General features: G+C 44.6%; 1 protein-coding gene across 3 annotated transcripts in view; it reads right to left on the reverse strand.

The window, feature by feature from the left end:
- The window catches only part of MKRN2 (makorin ring finger protein 2), a 38,119-nt gene extending 31,531 nt beyond the window's left edge, over positions 1-6,588 (reverse strand). Inside the window, exon 1 of one of the 3 annotated variants that reach the window (XM_061397175.1) lies at positions 6,551-6,588. In XM_061397175.1, the coding sequence (XP_061253159.1) occupies positions 6,551-6,573 (23 nt within the window). In that variant the 5' untranslated portion in view covers positions 6,574-6,588. Of the gene's footprint in view, positions 1-6,004; positions 6,169-6,550 lie in introns of those variants that run through there. The other 2 variants (XM_061397174.1, XM_061397177.1) reach the window with 2 other exon arrangements.
- Between the last annotated feature and the right edge of the window lie 11,541 nt (positions 6,589-18,129).

Raw genomic sequence — 18,129 nt, forward strand, 5'->3', positions numbered from 1 at the left:
GGACATGCTGGGCAGAGGGCGAGAGGCCTGGGCACAGTGTGCTGCATTTCCGCTGCAGCAGGAAAAAGGTGCTGTGACCCTTTATGGGAGGAAGCCTGCACTCAGGTTCCCCAGATGCCACTGGAGTCTGTCTCCCTTAGGATCCAGCTGTGATCCCTCACCACTCACTGTGATCAACCTTCATCTTGAGTACAATGATACGTTGAGTTCATGGGTCATTCTAGCCAATCACCAGCTGTAATGGTGATTCTGGGATCCCCAACATGGAAGTGTATCACACTTCTCAACAGTTTGGTAACTCTTCTGGAGAAACGCTACTCAACATTGTGACGCAATTCCGGGACTCCTCTGGTGGCCCAGTGGTTAGGAATCCGCCTTGTAATACAGGGGATGCAGATCCAACCCCTGGTCGGGGAACTGAGATCCCACATGCCGAGGAGCAACTAAAGCCCCGCATCTCAACTACCGAGCCCCTGTGCTCCGCAACTGAAGATCCTGCGTGCCACAACTAAGACCCAACTCAGCCAAACAAATAAATATAAAGGAAACAAACACTGATAGATTCCAACCATCCTCAAGTATGGTAATCTCTGAAGGTGTTAAAAAAAAAAAAAAAAAATCAGTGACAAGAGCCAAATCCAGTTATCAGAATTAAACTCCTGAAGAGTGGAATGCAGATGACACCACCCTTATGGCAGAAAGTGAAGAGGAACTAAAAAGCCTCTTGATGAAAGTGAAAGAGGGGAGTGAAAAAGTTGGCTTAAAGCTCAACATTCAGAAAACTAAGATCATGGCATCCGGTCCCATCACTTCATGGGAAATAGATGGGGAAACAGTGGAAACAGTGTCAGGCTTTATTTTTTGGGGCTCCAAAATCACTGCAGATGGTGACTGCAGCCATGAAATTAAAAGATGCTTACTCCTTGGAAGGAAAGTTATGACCAACCTAGATAGCATATTCGAAAGCAGAGACATTACTTTGCCAACAAAGGTCCGTCTAGTCAAAGCTATGGTTTTGCCAGTGGTCATGTATGGATGTGAGAGTTAGACTGTGAAGAAAGCTGAGCGCCGAAGAATTGATGCTTTTGAACTGTGGTGCTGGAGAAGACTCTTGAGAGTCCCTTGGACTGCAAGGAGATCCAACCAGTCCATTCTGAAGGAGATCAGCCCTGAGTGTTCATTGGAAGGACTGATGCTGAAGCTGAAACTCCAATACTTTGGCCACCTCATGTGAAGAGCTGACTCACTGGAAAAGACTCTGATGCTGGGAGGGATTGGGGGCAGGAGGAGAAGGGGACGACAGAGGATGAGATGGCTGGATGGCATCACTGACTCGATGGACGTGAGTTTGGGTGAACTCCGGGAGTTGGTGATGGACAGGGAGGCCTGGTGTGCTGCGATTCATGGGGTCGCAAAGAGTCGCACACGACTGAGCCACTGAACTGAAAGAGTGGAAGAGAACAGGTTCCAGTTGGCTACAAAAACAGTTCCACACAAGTGAGATCTAACAAATGCTTCATTAATGATTTCTTTTGGAGAAACTAGACAAAATTTCCTCAAAGAACCAGGGCAAGACTGCCAGATACCATCTACCTAACCAGGCAAGAAGAGGAAAGATGCTCAGTGGTGGGCCTGCAGATGTCTTTTATATGGAGTAATTCTACCACCACCTCCCACAAGTCCTATTTAGAAAACACACCTTCCCAACTGCACTAATTATATTCCCCATCAAAAATTCGAAATATTTAACCACCACTCAAGTTCCCAGTTTTCTCACTTAGAAGCTGGTGACTCCATACAAGGCATTTCACCTCTGTGACTAAACTGAAATTTAGTTTCAAATATAACTTCTAAGCCTCCACCATTGCCTCAAGCAAGGCAAGTGTGAAACAAGGAGTGGAGCCCGTCCAGTCCTGTTTCTGTAGCGTGTGTCAGCACTTCCACCACCCGGTGACAAACCCAAAGCTTCCCTGGGAGCGGCCCGCCAGCCCTCAGGGCATCTCTGTCAGCTGCTCACAGCGATTCCTCACCATCTGGGTTATACTAAGCCTAACCCCGGCCTCTTTCATGGGGTACGTATCCTGTAATGAGTTTCCAACTGCTCACCCTTCTGGATGGCCAAACCATCCCTCATACGTCTTGCTAGAGACCAGAAGCAGACCCGAGCTGGTGAGCACTGTGGGCTGTTGGTATGTGACGGGGGACGCGCACAGCTGAGACTCAGAGTAGGGAGGTTCTTTCCAGGGGACACGCCAAAGCCATCTGTTATCCTGGGTAACCTAAAGACGGTTTCAGGTGGTGCGGCTGTTATCTGTTGCAGAGGGTATCCGGTTCACTTCCAGCTACACAGCCGCCAGCAGCTGTGGCTGAAGGCTGAGCCACACAGAACCAAGCTGGCTTGGTGCAGGTCTTTCCACAGTGCCCGCCTCCAGCAGGACATTTTTGCAAATCACTTCCAAGTACACGGGCAACTTGCATCCTCAGTGTCACCTTCCTTCACCTTTTCCCACGTATTCTCACAGGCTTAAATTTTACAGCTGTACTGCCTGTGACGACAGATCCATAAAGGGGGAAGGCAGATTTGGACTCCCCTGGTGGTCCGGTGGCTGAGACTCTGAGGGGGCCCAGGTTTGATCCCTGGTCAGGGAACTAGATCCAGCCATGCCACAGCGAAGAGTTCAAATGCCACAACTAAACTGCCTGCGTGCTGCAACTAAGACCCACGGCAGCCAAATAAATAAAAACAAACTTTATAAAAAGGGGAAGGAACTTAGCTAATGGGAGGCATGGCGATAGGCTTGAAATAACTGATTAGTGGTAGGGATGAAATAAAGAACAATGTAGTGGTTAAAGGAAGACTGTGAAGTTAGCTTCCTATATGACCTCGAGTAAATAATTTAAATCTCCAAGCCTTTCCCATCTGTAATATAAATATAATTCACAGTACTTCATAGACTGCATGTCAGTGCTTAGCCTAAAACATCCTCAATGGTCTTAGGATTGTTTGTTATTATCTAATCTCTTAACCAACCCTACTGGTTGGGCATTGTTATTCAGTCACCCAGTCGTGTCTGAGTCTGCCACCCCATGGACTGCGGCATGCCAGGCCTCCCTGTCCCTTGCCATCTCTCAGAGTCTGCCCAGGTTCATGTCCGTTGCATCGATGATGCCATCTGGCCATCTCATCCTCTGACGCTCTCTTCTCCTTCTACCCTCGATCTTTCCCAGCACCAGGGGCTTTTCTAAGCTGGGTGGGCATGGCCATCCCCATTTTACAGATGAGGAGACTGCAGCCCAGGTGAAGCCAGAATCAGAATCCAGAGCTGCCCTAGTTTGGAGCTCAAGCGCTTCCTATCACTCACGGGCCACAAGGTGCCCCATATTTTGTTGGTGCCTTTCAATGAGTCACAAGCTCCGGGCCTGACTCTCTGGGTCTTAACAAAGGGGCTGCTATCACATGAGGAGGAGGACAAACAAACTGGTTACCAAGCAATAATAAAGGCCTGCACTAGGCTTTTGAAAACAGATTGAAAACCTAGGGAGATGGTTTGGAAAAAAGAATCAGCAAAAAATTGAGATTCTGGACAGATTGACATTCTGGAGAGAGTGGAATGCTGAGGAATCAGGGGAGCTGACCGACAGCACAGAGGTGTGAGTGGCCATTCTTGCAGTCCAGGCAATAAATGAATGTCTTTGTCCTTAAGTCTGGGAATCCTACCATTTAGCTCATATTATAATAGAAGCAAAACAAACACTTTGTCCTGCTGACATGCAGCATAAACCAAAACCAGTTTGCACCTTGACATAAACCAAAAACAGCAGACCACCCAGTTTTAGATCTGGTCTTCCAAACAAATCAAACCTTGAACATTTCATGTAAGTTGCCAACGTCTGGAGATAAGATCTCGGCGTATAAGGTTCTGAATGAGAAAAGCTTTCCATCACTACTGCACTAATGTGAACCTGGCACTCTTGGTACCACTGCCATTCTTCCTATGTAAATATGTCTTCTGTTTCTCCTTTGCCAAGGCAGACCCTGTGACGCCAGACTCTTTCACATCCCTTTGCAAGTAACCTTTCTTCTTTTTTAATGTGGACCATTTTGAAGTCTTTACTGAATTTGTTACAATATTGCTTCTGTTGCTTATGTTCTGATTTTTTTGGCCCTGAGGACTGTGAGATGTTAGCTCCCTAACCAGGGATCGAACTGGACCCCCCTACACTGGAAGGCAAAGTCTTAAGCACTGGACAGCTAGGCACAGCCCCACTGTATAGTTTTGGATGAGTTTTCCTTTTTGTATCAGCAAATTAAAAACTTTGAAAACTCCCGTAGTAAACAAACTGTAATTTAGCATTTCCCGAACTTATTTGGGGGCCAGAGCACCTACAAGAGCACAAACTCTGAGGCCACATATGTGCCACCTGGAAGCTGAATAACCTTGGAAGTCAGTTCACTGCTGAGGTTTGGCTGGTGATCCACGGAATGGTGTGTGTTGCTGGATGACAAGCAACATGGCTGATAGGGAACCTCAAAGAGCACCCAGGGCACCGCCAACAAACATCACTTTGTACACAACCGATCCTTTCTCAACCTTCCAACCCACTCTAGTTTCTCTGCACCAACTTCTGCAGGACACTCCTATCTGGGAAAACCAGAACCAAAGCTTGTAGGTCAAGCCATCTCCTAGGATAGAAAGAACAACCCCAAGGTGATCTTGATTTACATTTCTGTTCCTCCAGGTAGATGTGAATTTGGGGCAAGCTTCAAGTCGGAGCACAGCTTCTTCTCATCTGTCAAATGAGACACCACGCAGGTGGGAGATTCCATTACAAAGCCGCGCAGACATAAGCACCGTTATGCAGACGCGGCTTAGACGGGGTAACGGAATTTGGTATACAGACCACAATGATTAAAGATATTGTCCAACAGGGGGAAGTTTACAGAAATATACATAATCATACGCACAGGTCCTCACAAAAGACCTTCTATTACAAATAACCTAGTGACATTCTTTTCTATCCACACAAACTGCCAATTTCTGACGACGGCACATAGGCCTTGGATAAACTGGTTGAACGGTTAATAGAGACTAATGCTAACAGGAAACTTCTCACATCACACTTTCCCAACTATTCATAGTAAGGAAGACAAGCAGCAACACAGATGATACACTCTTCATTACGTATAATAGAAACGTACGGCTGGGGGCTGGGTACCGCCGCCCATCGTGTCCCACACAAATTTAACTCAGACCAACTATTAAAAGTTGTACTTTCCAGGTCCAGTAAGAGCAGGACCCCCAAACCTTCAAGCCACATACCTGCCGAGGAACGCGGGTGTTACACACACCAAACTCCTTCTATTTAACGGGCGCAGTGGAGCCATCCGGTTTTGAATTTTCTACAACTACCCATCCACCCGTTACTGCTCTCACTTACCCTCCGTCGGCCTGAGTTTCCTGCACTTCAACACAGGAATGAAGCCTGCCTAGTAGTGTTACTGTGAAGGCTGCTGAGAACACAAGCCTTGGGGATACGCGGGAAAAGAAAGAAACTTAGCGCAAACGCTATTTCCCACACAGCACCTCCCAACTCGCTAACTGTGCACGGGAGTTCTCCAGACGCTTAGGAACCGAAGGCCGCTTCCGCGGGCCCTCACCGACGATGAGCGCCTACACCTGGGTGGTATCGCCATTTGTAAACGACCTCCTCCGCCCCCTGACTGCACAGCGGCGGCTTCGCTCCAGGTCTCAGGGGCCCACCTCTCAGCCCGCACGGCCCGGCCAGCGCCCCCTCCTTCCAGCCGCGCGGCGGCCGGCGCGGCGCCCGCGGGGCTCCGCCACGCACCGCCCGGTCCTGGGCATCGGCCCCGCCGCGCCGGCCCCGCCGGGGGACTCCGGAGCCCGAACCTCGGGAGAGCCGCTTCCCACCGCCCCACTGCGGCTCGTTTCCCTGGCACGGCGGTGAGGCGCGCGGGGAAGGACCCGCGGCGCCGCGCGCTGACCTGCAAGTGACCTGCTTGGTGCTCATGGCGGTCGGAACGGAGGGCCTTCGTGCGGCCGATGCCTCTAGCTCTCCCAGCCGCCGCCGTCTCCGCCCCGGCCTTGGCCCTGCCCATCCCGCGGGGCCGCGTCACGCCGGCGCACGCCGGCGTCTCCGTGCCGCACGCTGGTGGCGCCGGCAGGAAACCTCGCCAGCGTCACAATTGGTTCCGCACCGGGGTGAGGCGGGGCCAACCGCCAATCGCTGCACTCCTAGTCCCGCCTCCCCAGGCCTCCCGGGCGGGCGCGGCTAGGCTCTCAGGCCCGCGGGTTTTACGCCCGGGGGCCCATTGTTAGTCCCTACGGGTCTCTCCCTTTTTTCTTCAGCATTCCTTAGCGACTTCTCGTGGCTTAGGATCACCTCAGCCCTTCCGCGGGCAAGCTCCCCCCTCTCCTGTGCGCAGTTCACTTCAGTCGCTCAGTCGTGTCCGACTCTCTGCGACCCCATGAATCGCAGCACACCAGGCCTCCCTGTCCATCATCAACTCCCGGAGTTCACTCAGACTCACGTCCATCGAGTCGGTGATGCCATCCAACCATCGCATCCTCTGTCGTCCCCTCCTCCTCCTGCCTTAAATCTTTCTCAGCATCAGGGTTTTTTCCAATGAGTCAGCTCTTCGCATCAGGTGGCCAAAATGAGAGTTTCAGCTTCAGCATCAGTCCCTCCAATGAATATTCAAGGTTTTATTTCCTTTAGGATGGACTGATTTGATCTCTTTGCTGTCAATGGGACACTCAAGAGTCTTTACTGCTGTAAAAATATTGTCTTCTGATGAATGAGCATAGAATATACTTCCAATTATGTAGCACTTTTGAAATTTCTTTAAGAAACTTAGGAAGAATATTGGAAAATTTGTCGTTTTCAGTGTAGAAGTCAACAACTTTTATTATGTTTATTCTCACGTACCTTGGTGAGTTTTTTGGACGCATTTTAAATGATATTTTTTAAATGTCCTAATTGTTTATTGCTTGCTCCATGCTACATTCATGTATCAGTTCCAGTGGTTTCTTTGTTTTTTGGATTTTTTACACATACACAATCATGCCATCAACAAATAATGATAGTTTCACTTTGTTTTCAGTCTTCACATCCTTTATTTCTACCTCATGCCTTATTGCACGGCTGAGAATCTTCAGGGCAACTGTGAACAGAAGCGGTAATAGTCGACACCTCTGTCTTGTTCTTGAGTTCAGGGAAAGTAATATTTCATCATTAATTAAAATGTTAGGCCCAGAGTTTTTAAGGCTACCCCTTATCAAATAAAGGCAGTTTCTTTATTATTCTAGCTTTCTTTAAGACTTTTTAATAATAAACATCTTGTTCTTTTAAAACAAATTTGTTTTTCTCCTCTCTGAGAAAACCACACAGTCTTCTCCTTTATTTGGTTAATGTATTGAATTATATCAATTGATTTTTCAGTGCTAAACCAACCTGAGATTCCTCAGATATACCTCACTTGGCCATGATACATTATTCTTCCTATAAATCATCAGATTTGATTTGCTAATATTGTGTTTAGGAATTTTGCACCTGATTCATAAGAGATATTATTCTGTAGTGCTCCCTTGATGTCCATGTCAGGTTTTGTACTTGAGATGTGCTGGCCTCATAATACAAGTTTGGAAGTCTTATCTCTTTTCTATTCTTTGGAAAAGTCTGATAATATAGGTATTAATTTTTCCTCAAATATTTGGAAGAATTCACCACTGAAGCCACCTCAGCCTGCAGTTTCTGGCATAAACAGATTTTTAATTAAAGATTTAACTGCTGTATTACATATGGGCTGGGCTTCCCAGATGGCTCAGTGATAAAGAATCCACCTTCCAATGCAGGAGATGGGGGTTTGATCCTGGGGTCAGGAAGATCCCCTGGAGTAAGAAATGGCTCTTCTTGCCTGGGAAATCCCATGGACAGAGGAGCCTGGAGGGCTAGAGGCAATGAGGTAGCAAAGAGTCAGACACGACTGAGCATGCACGCACGCAGGCACATACAGGCCTATTCAGATTTTATCTTGTCAGGTTTGGAAAGCTTTTTTCCCCCAAGTAAAATAGTCCATTTCAATTAAAATTATTACATTTATTGTCATGGAGTTAATAATATCTTCTTTAAAAAACGATCTGTAACCTCCTTTCATTACTGACACTAATTGGTTATCTCCTTTCATTACTGATGGACTTCCCTGGTGGCTCAGATGGTAAAGCATCTGCCTACAAGGCAGGAGACCCAGGTTCAGTCCCTGGGTTGGGAAGATCTCCTGCCGAAGGAAATGACAACCCACTCCAGTATTTGTGCCTGGAAAATCCCATGAATGGAGGAGACTGTTAGGCTACAGTCCATGGGGTCGAAAAGAATTGGACACGACTGAGCAACTTCATTACTGATATTATTTGGTATTTTATCTCTTTTTTAAAAAATTCATTTTACTAGAAATTTATCAATTTTGTTAATCTTTTCAAGGGAGAAGCTTTGGACTTTGTTCATTTTCCCCACTGTAGATGCTTTTTATATTTCACTGATTTCTGCTCGTATCTTTAGTACTTTTTTTCCCCTACGTTCTTTGAATTCATAATGCTGCTATTTCTGGCTTCTTCAGATGGAACTTCAGATCATCAATTCTCAAATGTTCTTCTTTTTTGAGTATTTAAAGCTATAATTTTCCCTCTAAGCACATTTTAACTGTGTTTCACAAGCTTTTAAGTCCTATTTTCATTATCATTTAGTTCAAATATTTTCTAATTTTCATTCTTTGACTCATAAGTTATTTAGAAGTGTTCTGCTTAATTTTCAAACAACTGAGACTTTCTAATTATCTTTTCCTCACTGATTTCTAGTGTAATCCCAGTGTGGAATTGTCTTTTCTCTTTTAGGTTTGGTCAACAGTTGATTTATACATTTTGAAGCTGTGTTTTAGGCTCAAATTTAATGCTTTATCTTTTTTGTGTGTTATACATTACTGAGAAATGTTCCTCTTCATGCTTAGCTGTACCTGTTAACCAGGGCAGAGTTATATCAGTGAAAAAAAAAAATGTGTTAGAAAGTGTCAAGAGACTCTTCTAATTTTAAAAGTAATTAGAAGAGGAACCTGGAGCTAAAGTGCCATTCTCATCACATATTCTAAGGACTGGACACACAAGCTACTGAAACTGATTCAGGAAGGAGAAAATATGAATAGACCTCCATCAGGAGACTGAATTAGTGATCCAAAAGCTTCCCACAAAGAAAATTCCAAAACCAGTAGCTTCACTATATCTGGGTCCTCAGTCATGTCTGACTGTTTGCTGAGGACTGTAGGCTGCCAGGCTCCTCTGTCCATGGTATTTTCCAGGCAACAATACTGGAATGGGTTGCCATTTCATTCAGGAGAGGATCTTCCCAACACAGGAATTGAACCCTTGGCTCCTGCATTGGCAGGCACATTCTTTACCACTAGCGCCACCTGGGGAGTCAAGCTTCACTAGTGAATTCTATTGAACATTCGAAGAGGAATTAACACCAATCCTTTACAGAGTCTTACAAAGAGCGGAAGAGGATGGAATGCCTCCCATTCTATGAGGCCAGTATTACACCTTGATACAAAAAGCAAACACATCACGAGAAAACTACAGATCAATATACTTTTATATAAAGAAAAATATAAAAACTTTCCACAAATTACTAGCAAATGGAATGCAGCAACGTAGAAAAAGGATTATCCGCCACGACCATGTGAAAGGTATCCCTGGAGTGCAGGACTGATCCAACATACTGCTGCTGCTGCTGCTGAGTCGCTTCAGTCGTGTCCGACTCTGCTCGACCCCACAGACGGCAGCCACCAGGCTCCCCCGTCCCTGGGATTCTCCAGGCAAGAACGCTGGAGTGGGGTGCCATTGCCTTCTCCATAAATCAATGTAATTCACCGTGTTAAAAGAAAAAATAATATGCTTATTTTAGTAGACGCGGAAAAAACATTTGACAAAATCTAATGCCTTTTCTTTGGCATCGCCCTTCTTTGGGATTGGAATGACAATTGACCGTTTCCAGTTCTGTGGCCACTGCTGAGTTTTCCAAATTTGCTGGCATAGTGAGTGCAGTACTTTCACAGCATCATCTTCCAGGATTTGAAATAGCTCAACTGGAATGCCATCACCTCCATTAGCTTTGAACATAGAGATGCTTCCTAAGGCCCACTTGACTTCACATTCCAGGATGTCTGGCTCTAGGTGAGTGATCACACCATCGTGATTATATAGGTCGTGAAGATCTTTTTTGTACAGTTCTTTTGTGTATTCTTGCCACCTCTACTTAATATCTTCTGCTTCTGTTAGGTCCATACCATTTCTGTCCTTTATCGAGCCCGTCTTTGCATGAAATGTTCCCTTGGTATCTCTAATTTTCTTGAAGAGATCTCCAGTCTTTCCCATTTTATTGTTTTCCTCTATTTCTTTGCACTGATCACTGAGGAAGGCTTTCTTATCTCTCCTTGCTATTCTCTGGAACTCTGCATTCAAATGGGTATATCTTTCCTTTTCACTTCTCTTCTTTTCACAGCTATTTGTAAGGCCTCCTCAGACAGCCATTTTGCTTTTTTGCATTTCTTTTTCTTGAGGATGGTCTTGATCCCTGTCTCCTGTACAATGTCACAAACCTCCGTCCATAGTTCAGGCACTCTGTCTATCAGATATAGTCCTTTAAATCTATTTCTCACTTTCACTGTATAATCATAAGGGATTTGATTTAGGTCATACCTGAATGGTCTAGTGGTTTTCCCTACTTTCTTCAATTTAAGTCTGAATTTGGCAATAAGGAATTCATGATCTGAGCCACAGTCAGCTCCTGGTCTTGTTTTTGCTGACTGTATAGAGCTTCTCCATTTTGGCTGCAAAGAATATAATCAATCTGATTTCGGTGTTGGCCATCTGGTGAGTCTTCTCTTGTGTTTTTGGAAGAAGGTGTTTGCTATGACCAGTGTGTTCTCTTGGCAAAACTCTATTAGCCTCTGCCCTGCTTCATTCCGTATTCCAAGGCCAAATTTGCCTGTTACTCCAGGTGTTTCTTGACTTCCTACTTTTGCATTCCAGTCCCCTATAATGAAAAGGACATCTTTTTTTTTTTTTTTTTTAGGTGTCAGTTCTAAAAGGTCTTGTTGGTCTTCACAGAACCATTCAACTTCAACTTCTTCAGCATTACTGGTCAGGGGATAGGCTTGGATTACCATGATATTGAATGGTTTTCCTCGGAAATGAACAGATCATTCTATCGTTTTTGAGATTGCATCCAAGTACTGAATTTCAGACTCTTGTTGAGTATGAGGGCTACTCCATTTCTTCTAAGGGATTCCTGCCCACAGTAGTAGATATAATGGTCATCTGAGTTAAATTCACCCATTCCAGTCCATTTTAGTTCACTGATTCCTAGAATGTCAACATTCACTCTTGCCATCTCCTGTTTGATGACTTCCAATTTGCCTTGATTCATGGACCTAAAATTCCAGGTTCCTATGCAATATTGCTCTTTACAGCATCGGACCTTGCTTATATCCCCAGTCACATCCACAACTGGGTGTTGTTTTTGCTTTGGCTCTGTCTCTTCATTTTTTCTGGAGTTATTTCTCCACTCTTCTCCAGAAGCATATTGGGCACCTATCAACCTGGGGAGTTCATCTTTCAGTGTCCTATCTTTTTGCCTTTTCATACTCTTCATGGGGTTCTCAAGGCAAGAATACTGAAGTGGTTTGCCATTCCCTTCTCCAGTGGACCACATTCTGTCAGACCTCTCCACCATGACCCTTCCATCTTGGGTGGCCCCACACGGCATGGCTTAGTTTCATTGAGTTAGACAAGGCTGTGGTCCATGTAATCAGATTGGCTAGTCTCCTGTGATTGTGGTTTCAGTCTGTCTTCCCACTGATGGCCTCTCTCAGCACTTACTGTCTTACTTGGGTTTCTCTTACCTTGGACATGGGGTATCTCTTCTCGGCCGCTGCTCCTGACCTTGGACATGGGGTATCTCATCTGAGCTGCCACTCCTGTGCTACGCAATCACCGCTTCAGCAATACTTGAACCATGAACTTCCAGATGTTCAAGCTAGTTTTAGAAAAGGCAGAGGAACCAGAGATCAAATTGCCAACATCTGCTGGATCATCGAAAAAGCAAGAGAGTTCTAGAAAGATGTCTATTTCTGCTTTATTGACTATGCCAAAGCCTTTGACTGTGTGGATCACAATAAACTGTGGAAAATTCTGAAAGAGATGGGAATACCAGACCACCTGACCTGCCTTTTGAGAAACCTGTATGCAGGTCAGGAAGCAACAGTTAGAACTGGACATGGAACAACAGACTGGATCCAGATAGGAAAAGGAGTATGTCAAGGCTGTATATTGTCACCCTGCTTATTTAACTTATATGCAGAGTACATCATGAGAAACGCTGGGCTGGAAGAAGCACAAGCTGGAATCAAGATTGCCAGGAGAAATATCAATAACCTCAGATATGCAGATGACACCACCCTTATGGCAGAAAGTGAATAGGAACTAAAGAGCATCTTGATTAAAGAGGAGAGTAAAAAGTTGGCTTAAAGCTCAACATTCAGGAAACGAAGATCATGGCATCTGGTCCCATCACTTCATGGCAAGTAGGTGGGGAAACAGTGTCAGACTTTATTTTGGGGGCTCCAAAATCACTGCAGATGGTGATAGCAGCCATGAAATTAAAAGACGCTTACTCCTGGGAAGGAAAGTTATGACCAACCTAGGCAGCATATTAAAAAGCAGAGACATTACTTTGTCAACAAATGTCCGTCTAGTCAAGGCTGTGGTTTTTCCAGTAGTCATGTATGGATATGACAGTTGGACTATAAAGAAAGCTATAGAGTGCCGGAGAATTGATGCTTTTGAACTGTGGTGTTGGAGAAGACTCTTGAGAGTCCCTTGGACTGCAAGGAGATCCAACCAGTCTATCCTAAAGGAGATCAGTCCTGAGTGTTCATTGGAAGGACTGATGCTGAAGCTGAAACTCCAATACTTTGGCCACCTGATGCACAGAGGTGACTCATTTGAAAAGACCCTGATGCTGGTAAAGATTGAAGGCAGGAGGAGAAGGGGACAAGATGGCTGGATGGCATCACCGACTCAATGGACATGGGTTTGGGTGGACTCCGGGAGTTGGTGATGGACAGGGAGGCCTGGCGAGCTGCGGTTCATGGGGTCGCAAAGCATCGGACATGACTGAGCGACTGAACTGAACTGAACTGAACTGAATGCCTTTTCCTAATAAAAACACTCAAAACAACTAGGAAGAGAAAGGAACTTCCTCACCCTGATAAGGTCTTCTACCCAAACCCTACAGGTAACATCAGACTTAATGGTGAAAGACCAGCAGGTTTCCCTCTAACATCCAGAACAAGAAAAGGATACTCACTGGTAACACCTCTATTCAACAGTATGCTGGAGTTTCTCACCAGGGCAATTAGGCAAGAAAAAGAAATAAACTTATTCCAATGGAAAAGAATAAGGAAAACTATATTTATCTGCAAATGGTATGATTCTGTGTAAAACTCTTAGATGAAAGTACAGTCACAAATTTTCATGACACTGGATTAGGCAATGGATTCTTAAATGAAACACCGAAAGGGTAAGAAATGAAAGAAAAAAATGGATAAATTTGACTTCATCAAAATTTTAAAAATTTGTACTTTAAATGATATCATCAAGAAAGTAAAAAGACAGCATTTAGAATTTATATAGTATATCCAGAATATATAAAGAACAACAAAAGCACCAAAACAGATAAAATATATAAAGAACAATTATAAACTCAACAATTTATATACAGAAAAGGACAATAGGCATGTGAAAGGATGTTCAGCATCATTAGTTGCTGCTGCTGCTGCTAAGTCACTTCAGTCGTGTCCGACTCTGTGCGACCCCACAGACGGCAGCGCACCAGGCTCCCCCGTCCCTGGGATTCTCCAGGCAAGAACACTGGAGTGGGTGGCCATTTCCTTCTCCAATGCATGAAAGTGAAAGTGAAGTCGCTCAGTCGTGTCTGACTGCTAGCGACCTCATGGACTGTAGCCTACCAGGCTCCCCCATCCACGGTATTTTCCAGGCAAGAGGACTGGAGTGGGTGCCATCGCCTTCTCCACATTAGTCACTAGGGAAATGCAAATCAAAACCATGATGAGGGGCGTTCCCAGTGGTCCAGTGGCTAAGACTATGCACTCCCAATGCAGGGGCCCCGGTTCAATCCGTGGCCAGGGAACTAGATCCCACATGCCACAATTAAGAGTTCACATGCCTCAAATCTAAGGTCCCTTGTGTGGAAACTAAGACCCAGCACAGCCAAGTAAACAAACAAAAAATCCACAAGGAGATTCTACTTTGAGACCGCTAGAATAGTTAAAAAAATACAGACAGTAACAAGTGATGATGTGGAGACACTGAAAGTGAAAGTGAAGTCGTTCAGTCGTGTCTGACTCTTTGCGACCCCATGGACTGTAGCCTACCAGGCTCCTCTGACCATGGGATTTTCCAGGCAATAGTACTGGAGTGGATTGCCACTTCCTGCTCCAGGGGATCTTCCCGACCCAGGGATCGAACCCGGGTCTCCCGCATTGTAGACAGACGCTTTACTGTCTGAGCCACCAGGGAAGCCCTTTGGAGACACTGGAAGCCCCTAAAATTGCTAGTGGGAAGGGAAAGTGACGCAGCCACTTTGAAGACAAGTTCGGCAGCTCCTCAAAATGTTAAATATAGTCAGTATGTGACCCAGAGATTCCACTCTTGGGTATGGGATCAAGGGAACTGATGACATATGCTCACACAAAAACTTGTACAGTAATATGAAACTTGTTTATAGCAGCATTATTCATGTAACCGCGAGGTGGAAACAACCGAAACGTCCATCAGCTGATGAAAGGAAATGTAAAATGTGGTACAGCTGCCCCATGGAATATTATTCAGCCATTAAAAGGGATGAACAACCAATGCGTGCTACAACATGGATGAACTTTGAAAACATTATGCTAAGCAAAGAAACTAGATACCGAGGACCACATATCAAATGATGCCATTTATATGCAATGTGCAGAATAGACAAATGCCTAGAGAAGAAAGACAGTGGTCCCCAGGGGCTGGTGGGAACAGAGAATGGGGAGTCACTGCTAACAGGTGCAGCTTTGAGGGAGGTGGTAAAAAACGCTCTAAACTTAGATCAGGTACAAGCCATGGAATTGTACACTTGAAATGGGTGCATTTTACATGTAAAATTTTATCTGAATTTTTTAAAAGAAAGGGGTATTGAAGACAAAGGGATCCAACATACAGAGAAGAGAACTTCATAAAGAAGAAAACCAAAACGAAGGAAACAGAACAAATCCTCAAATTATAATTTATGAAACCTTTCCTGAAATAAGATACAAAACTACATAGTCAAAGGACGCAGCACAAAATATAACGGAAAAACAGCAGACTCACAGATACAGAGAACAAACCAGCGGGGAGAGGGAAGTGGAGAGGCCGCAATACAAGGGCAGGGGATTAAGAGCAACCAACTATTAGGTATAAAATAAGCTTTACAAAGGACTTCCCTGGTGGCATGGTGGGTAAGATTCCCCCTGCCGAGGCAGGGGACGTGGGTTTGATCCCTGGTCCAAGAAGACTGCACCGGCTGCAGAGCAACTACGCCTGCACGCCTCACCTACTGAGCCCACGCTTTAGGGCCTGCAGGCTGCACCTAACTGAAGCCCACACGCCTAGAGCTCATGCTCTGCAACAAGAGAAGCCGCCGCATTCAGAAGCCTGTGCACGAGAGTAGGCCCTGCTCGCTGCAACTAGAGAAAGCCTTTGCAAAGCAATGAAGGCCCAGCACAGCCAAAAATAAAATAATTTATTTTAAATAAAAAAGCTACAAGAATATACTGTACAATATGGGAATGTAGCCAATATTTTATAATAATTTAAGTGGATTATAGCTTTTAAAAAGTAGTTTTGTAAGTTAAAAAAAAATACAAAGAACATACCACAAGCCTGAACTGTGCTCAGTCGCATCCAACTCTTTGCAACCCCGTGGACTGTAGCCCACCAGACTCCTCTGTCTATGGGATTCTCCAGGCAAGAATACTGGAGTAGGTTGCCATTTCCTCCTCCAAGATAAGCCTGAATAAGTCAATCCAAAAAGATAACATCATGACATATTATAGTAAATCTATTTATCTTTAAAAGAAAACTAGATCCTTTGGGTATACTGGCAGAAAAGCACAGGACTTATATGAGAAAGAAAATAAGTTACTTTGTCATCAGACTTTTGACAGCAGTGTCTTATACCAGGAGAAAATGTAATAAGATATTAAAGAAAATGTAGCCAAGGATTTTATATCCAGCCAAATCGAACTTAAAGTATAAAGAACAGGGATGAATTATCCAAGAACTCACAATATTCTTCCTATGAGCTCTTCCTATGGAATCTTTTCTAGAATGAACTTCAGACAACCTTATAATTACTAGAGAGTGACGGACAGAGGAACGGTGCGCACGAAGAGAAGTTTGTGCATAAGACTAAGCCTCAGCGAGGGTCAGAAGGGAGACACAATTGTTTACCACGGCAGATGCTCTGACAGTGACGATACAGGACTGACCATGTGAGGACATGAGAGAAAGATGGGGAGACCATTGCAAAAATAAAAATAAAGCCTCTCGTCGTGAAGAGAGGTGGCAGAATTTACTACTGTTACTCCTGAGATCGCGTCAAGTGGGATTCTCAGTGTGGAGGAAAAGAGATCCACACACAATGCAGAGCGGCTGAGTGAAAACGCAGTCCTGAGCTTGGACGGAAATGCATTTAGTCTCTGTTTGCATGTGAGTTTCTTACCCTGTGGTGTTTTACCCTGCTCTGTTTACTGAAAAGATCAAGAAATGATTAAGGGGGAAAAAAAAAGAATGCGAGTGTATTAAAAAATGTTTATTAAGGCATAGGTCCCCCGTTTATTTTCACGGGGCTAAAAATACCTCTTGGCACTGATGTCATGAAGATGAGAATATTCTCAGTGAACAGCAGTGGTGGTTTCTATTAATAATGAACAATCTCAGACCCTTGTCACCTGAGCTAGGTGTCTAGCTATAACCTGTCTGCCTTCGCTGTAACAGGAGAAGGTTGGTTGGAATGATTTCTAAGGCCTTTTTTATTTCTGAGAGTCTGATGATCACTCCGTATTACTACACTGGATGTGTGCTTTCCTGCATTTCAGCATGCTGTAATTTATCTGAATGCAACGAGGAAGCGCTTTTCTGAAGCACTTTTACCGCCCACGATACCTTCTCTGGGGGTCTCCCCTCTTCTCTGAAACCACAGTCATCAGCAGGGGCTGTCTAAGTGAAGTGTGTCACAATCAAACTTTGGGGTCCTCTGCAGGTATCTGATATGCTGGGCTGGACTTATACAACTGATACTGTAAAGAAGTTTCCAGGATGAGAGAAAAACATGAATTTCCAAACAGTATACAGTGAACAGATAATTAACAAGAACCTGCTGTGTAGGCAGGGAATTCTACTCAACACTCTGTAATGGCCTATATGGGGAAAGAATCTAAAAAAAGAAAGAGTGGACATATGTATCAATGTATGTATAACTGACTCATTTTGCTGTATACTTGAAACTAAGACAGTATTATAAATCAACTATAATAAAAATAAAAAAAACAGTATACAGTTATAACAACATTGGGGTTTGAAAAAAAGCATATGGAAATAGTCACTAGTTTTACCGTTTAGTTTTCTCCTGGGAATAGAACATGGTGGGTGCAAAAATGTTCTGAGAGACACTGGACATTGCCTTGCTTTCCATCTTTTTGTGCAGTTGCTTAAAGCTTTTAAAACTGCAGAGTAACAAACTGCAGAGAGTTAAATGTATAGTTTGATGAAATTTTACAAACTGAATACCGTCGGGTAATCAACACCTTCCCTGGTGGCTCATACAGTAAAGAACCCGCCTGCAATGGGGGAGACCTGGGCTCGATCCCTGAGTCGGGACGATCCCCTGCAGGATGGCATGGCAACCCCCTCTAGTATTCTTGCCTGGACAAACCTGTGGACAGAGGAAACCACTGGGCTACAG

This window comes from Bos javanicus, chromosome 22, assembly GCF_032452875.1.
Source record: "Bos javanicus breed banteng chromosome 22, ARS-OSU_banteng_1.0, whole genome shotgun sequence".
Lineage (NCBI taxonomy): Eukaryota > Metazoa > Chordata > Mammalia > Artiodactyla > Bovidae > Bos > Bos javanicus.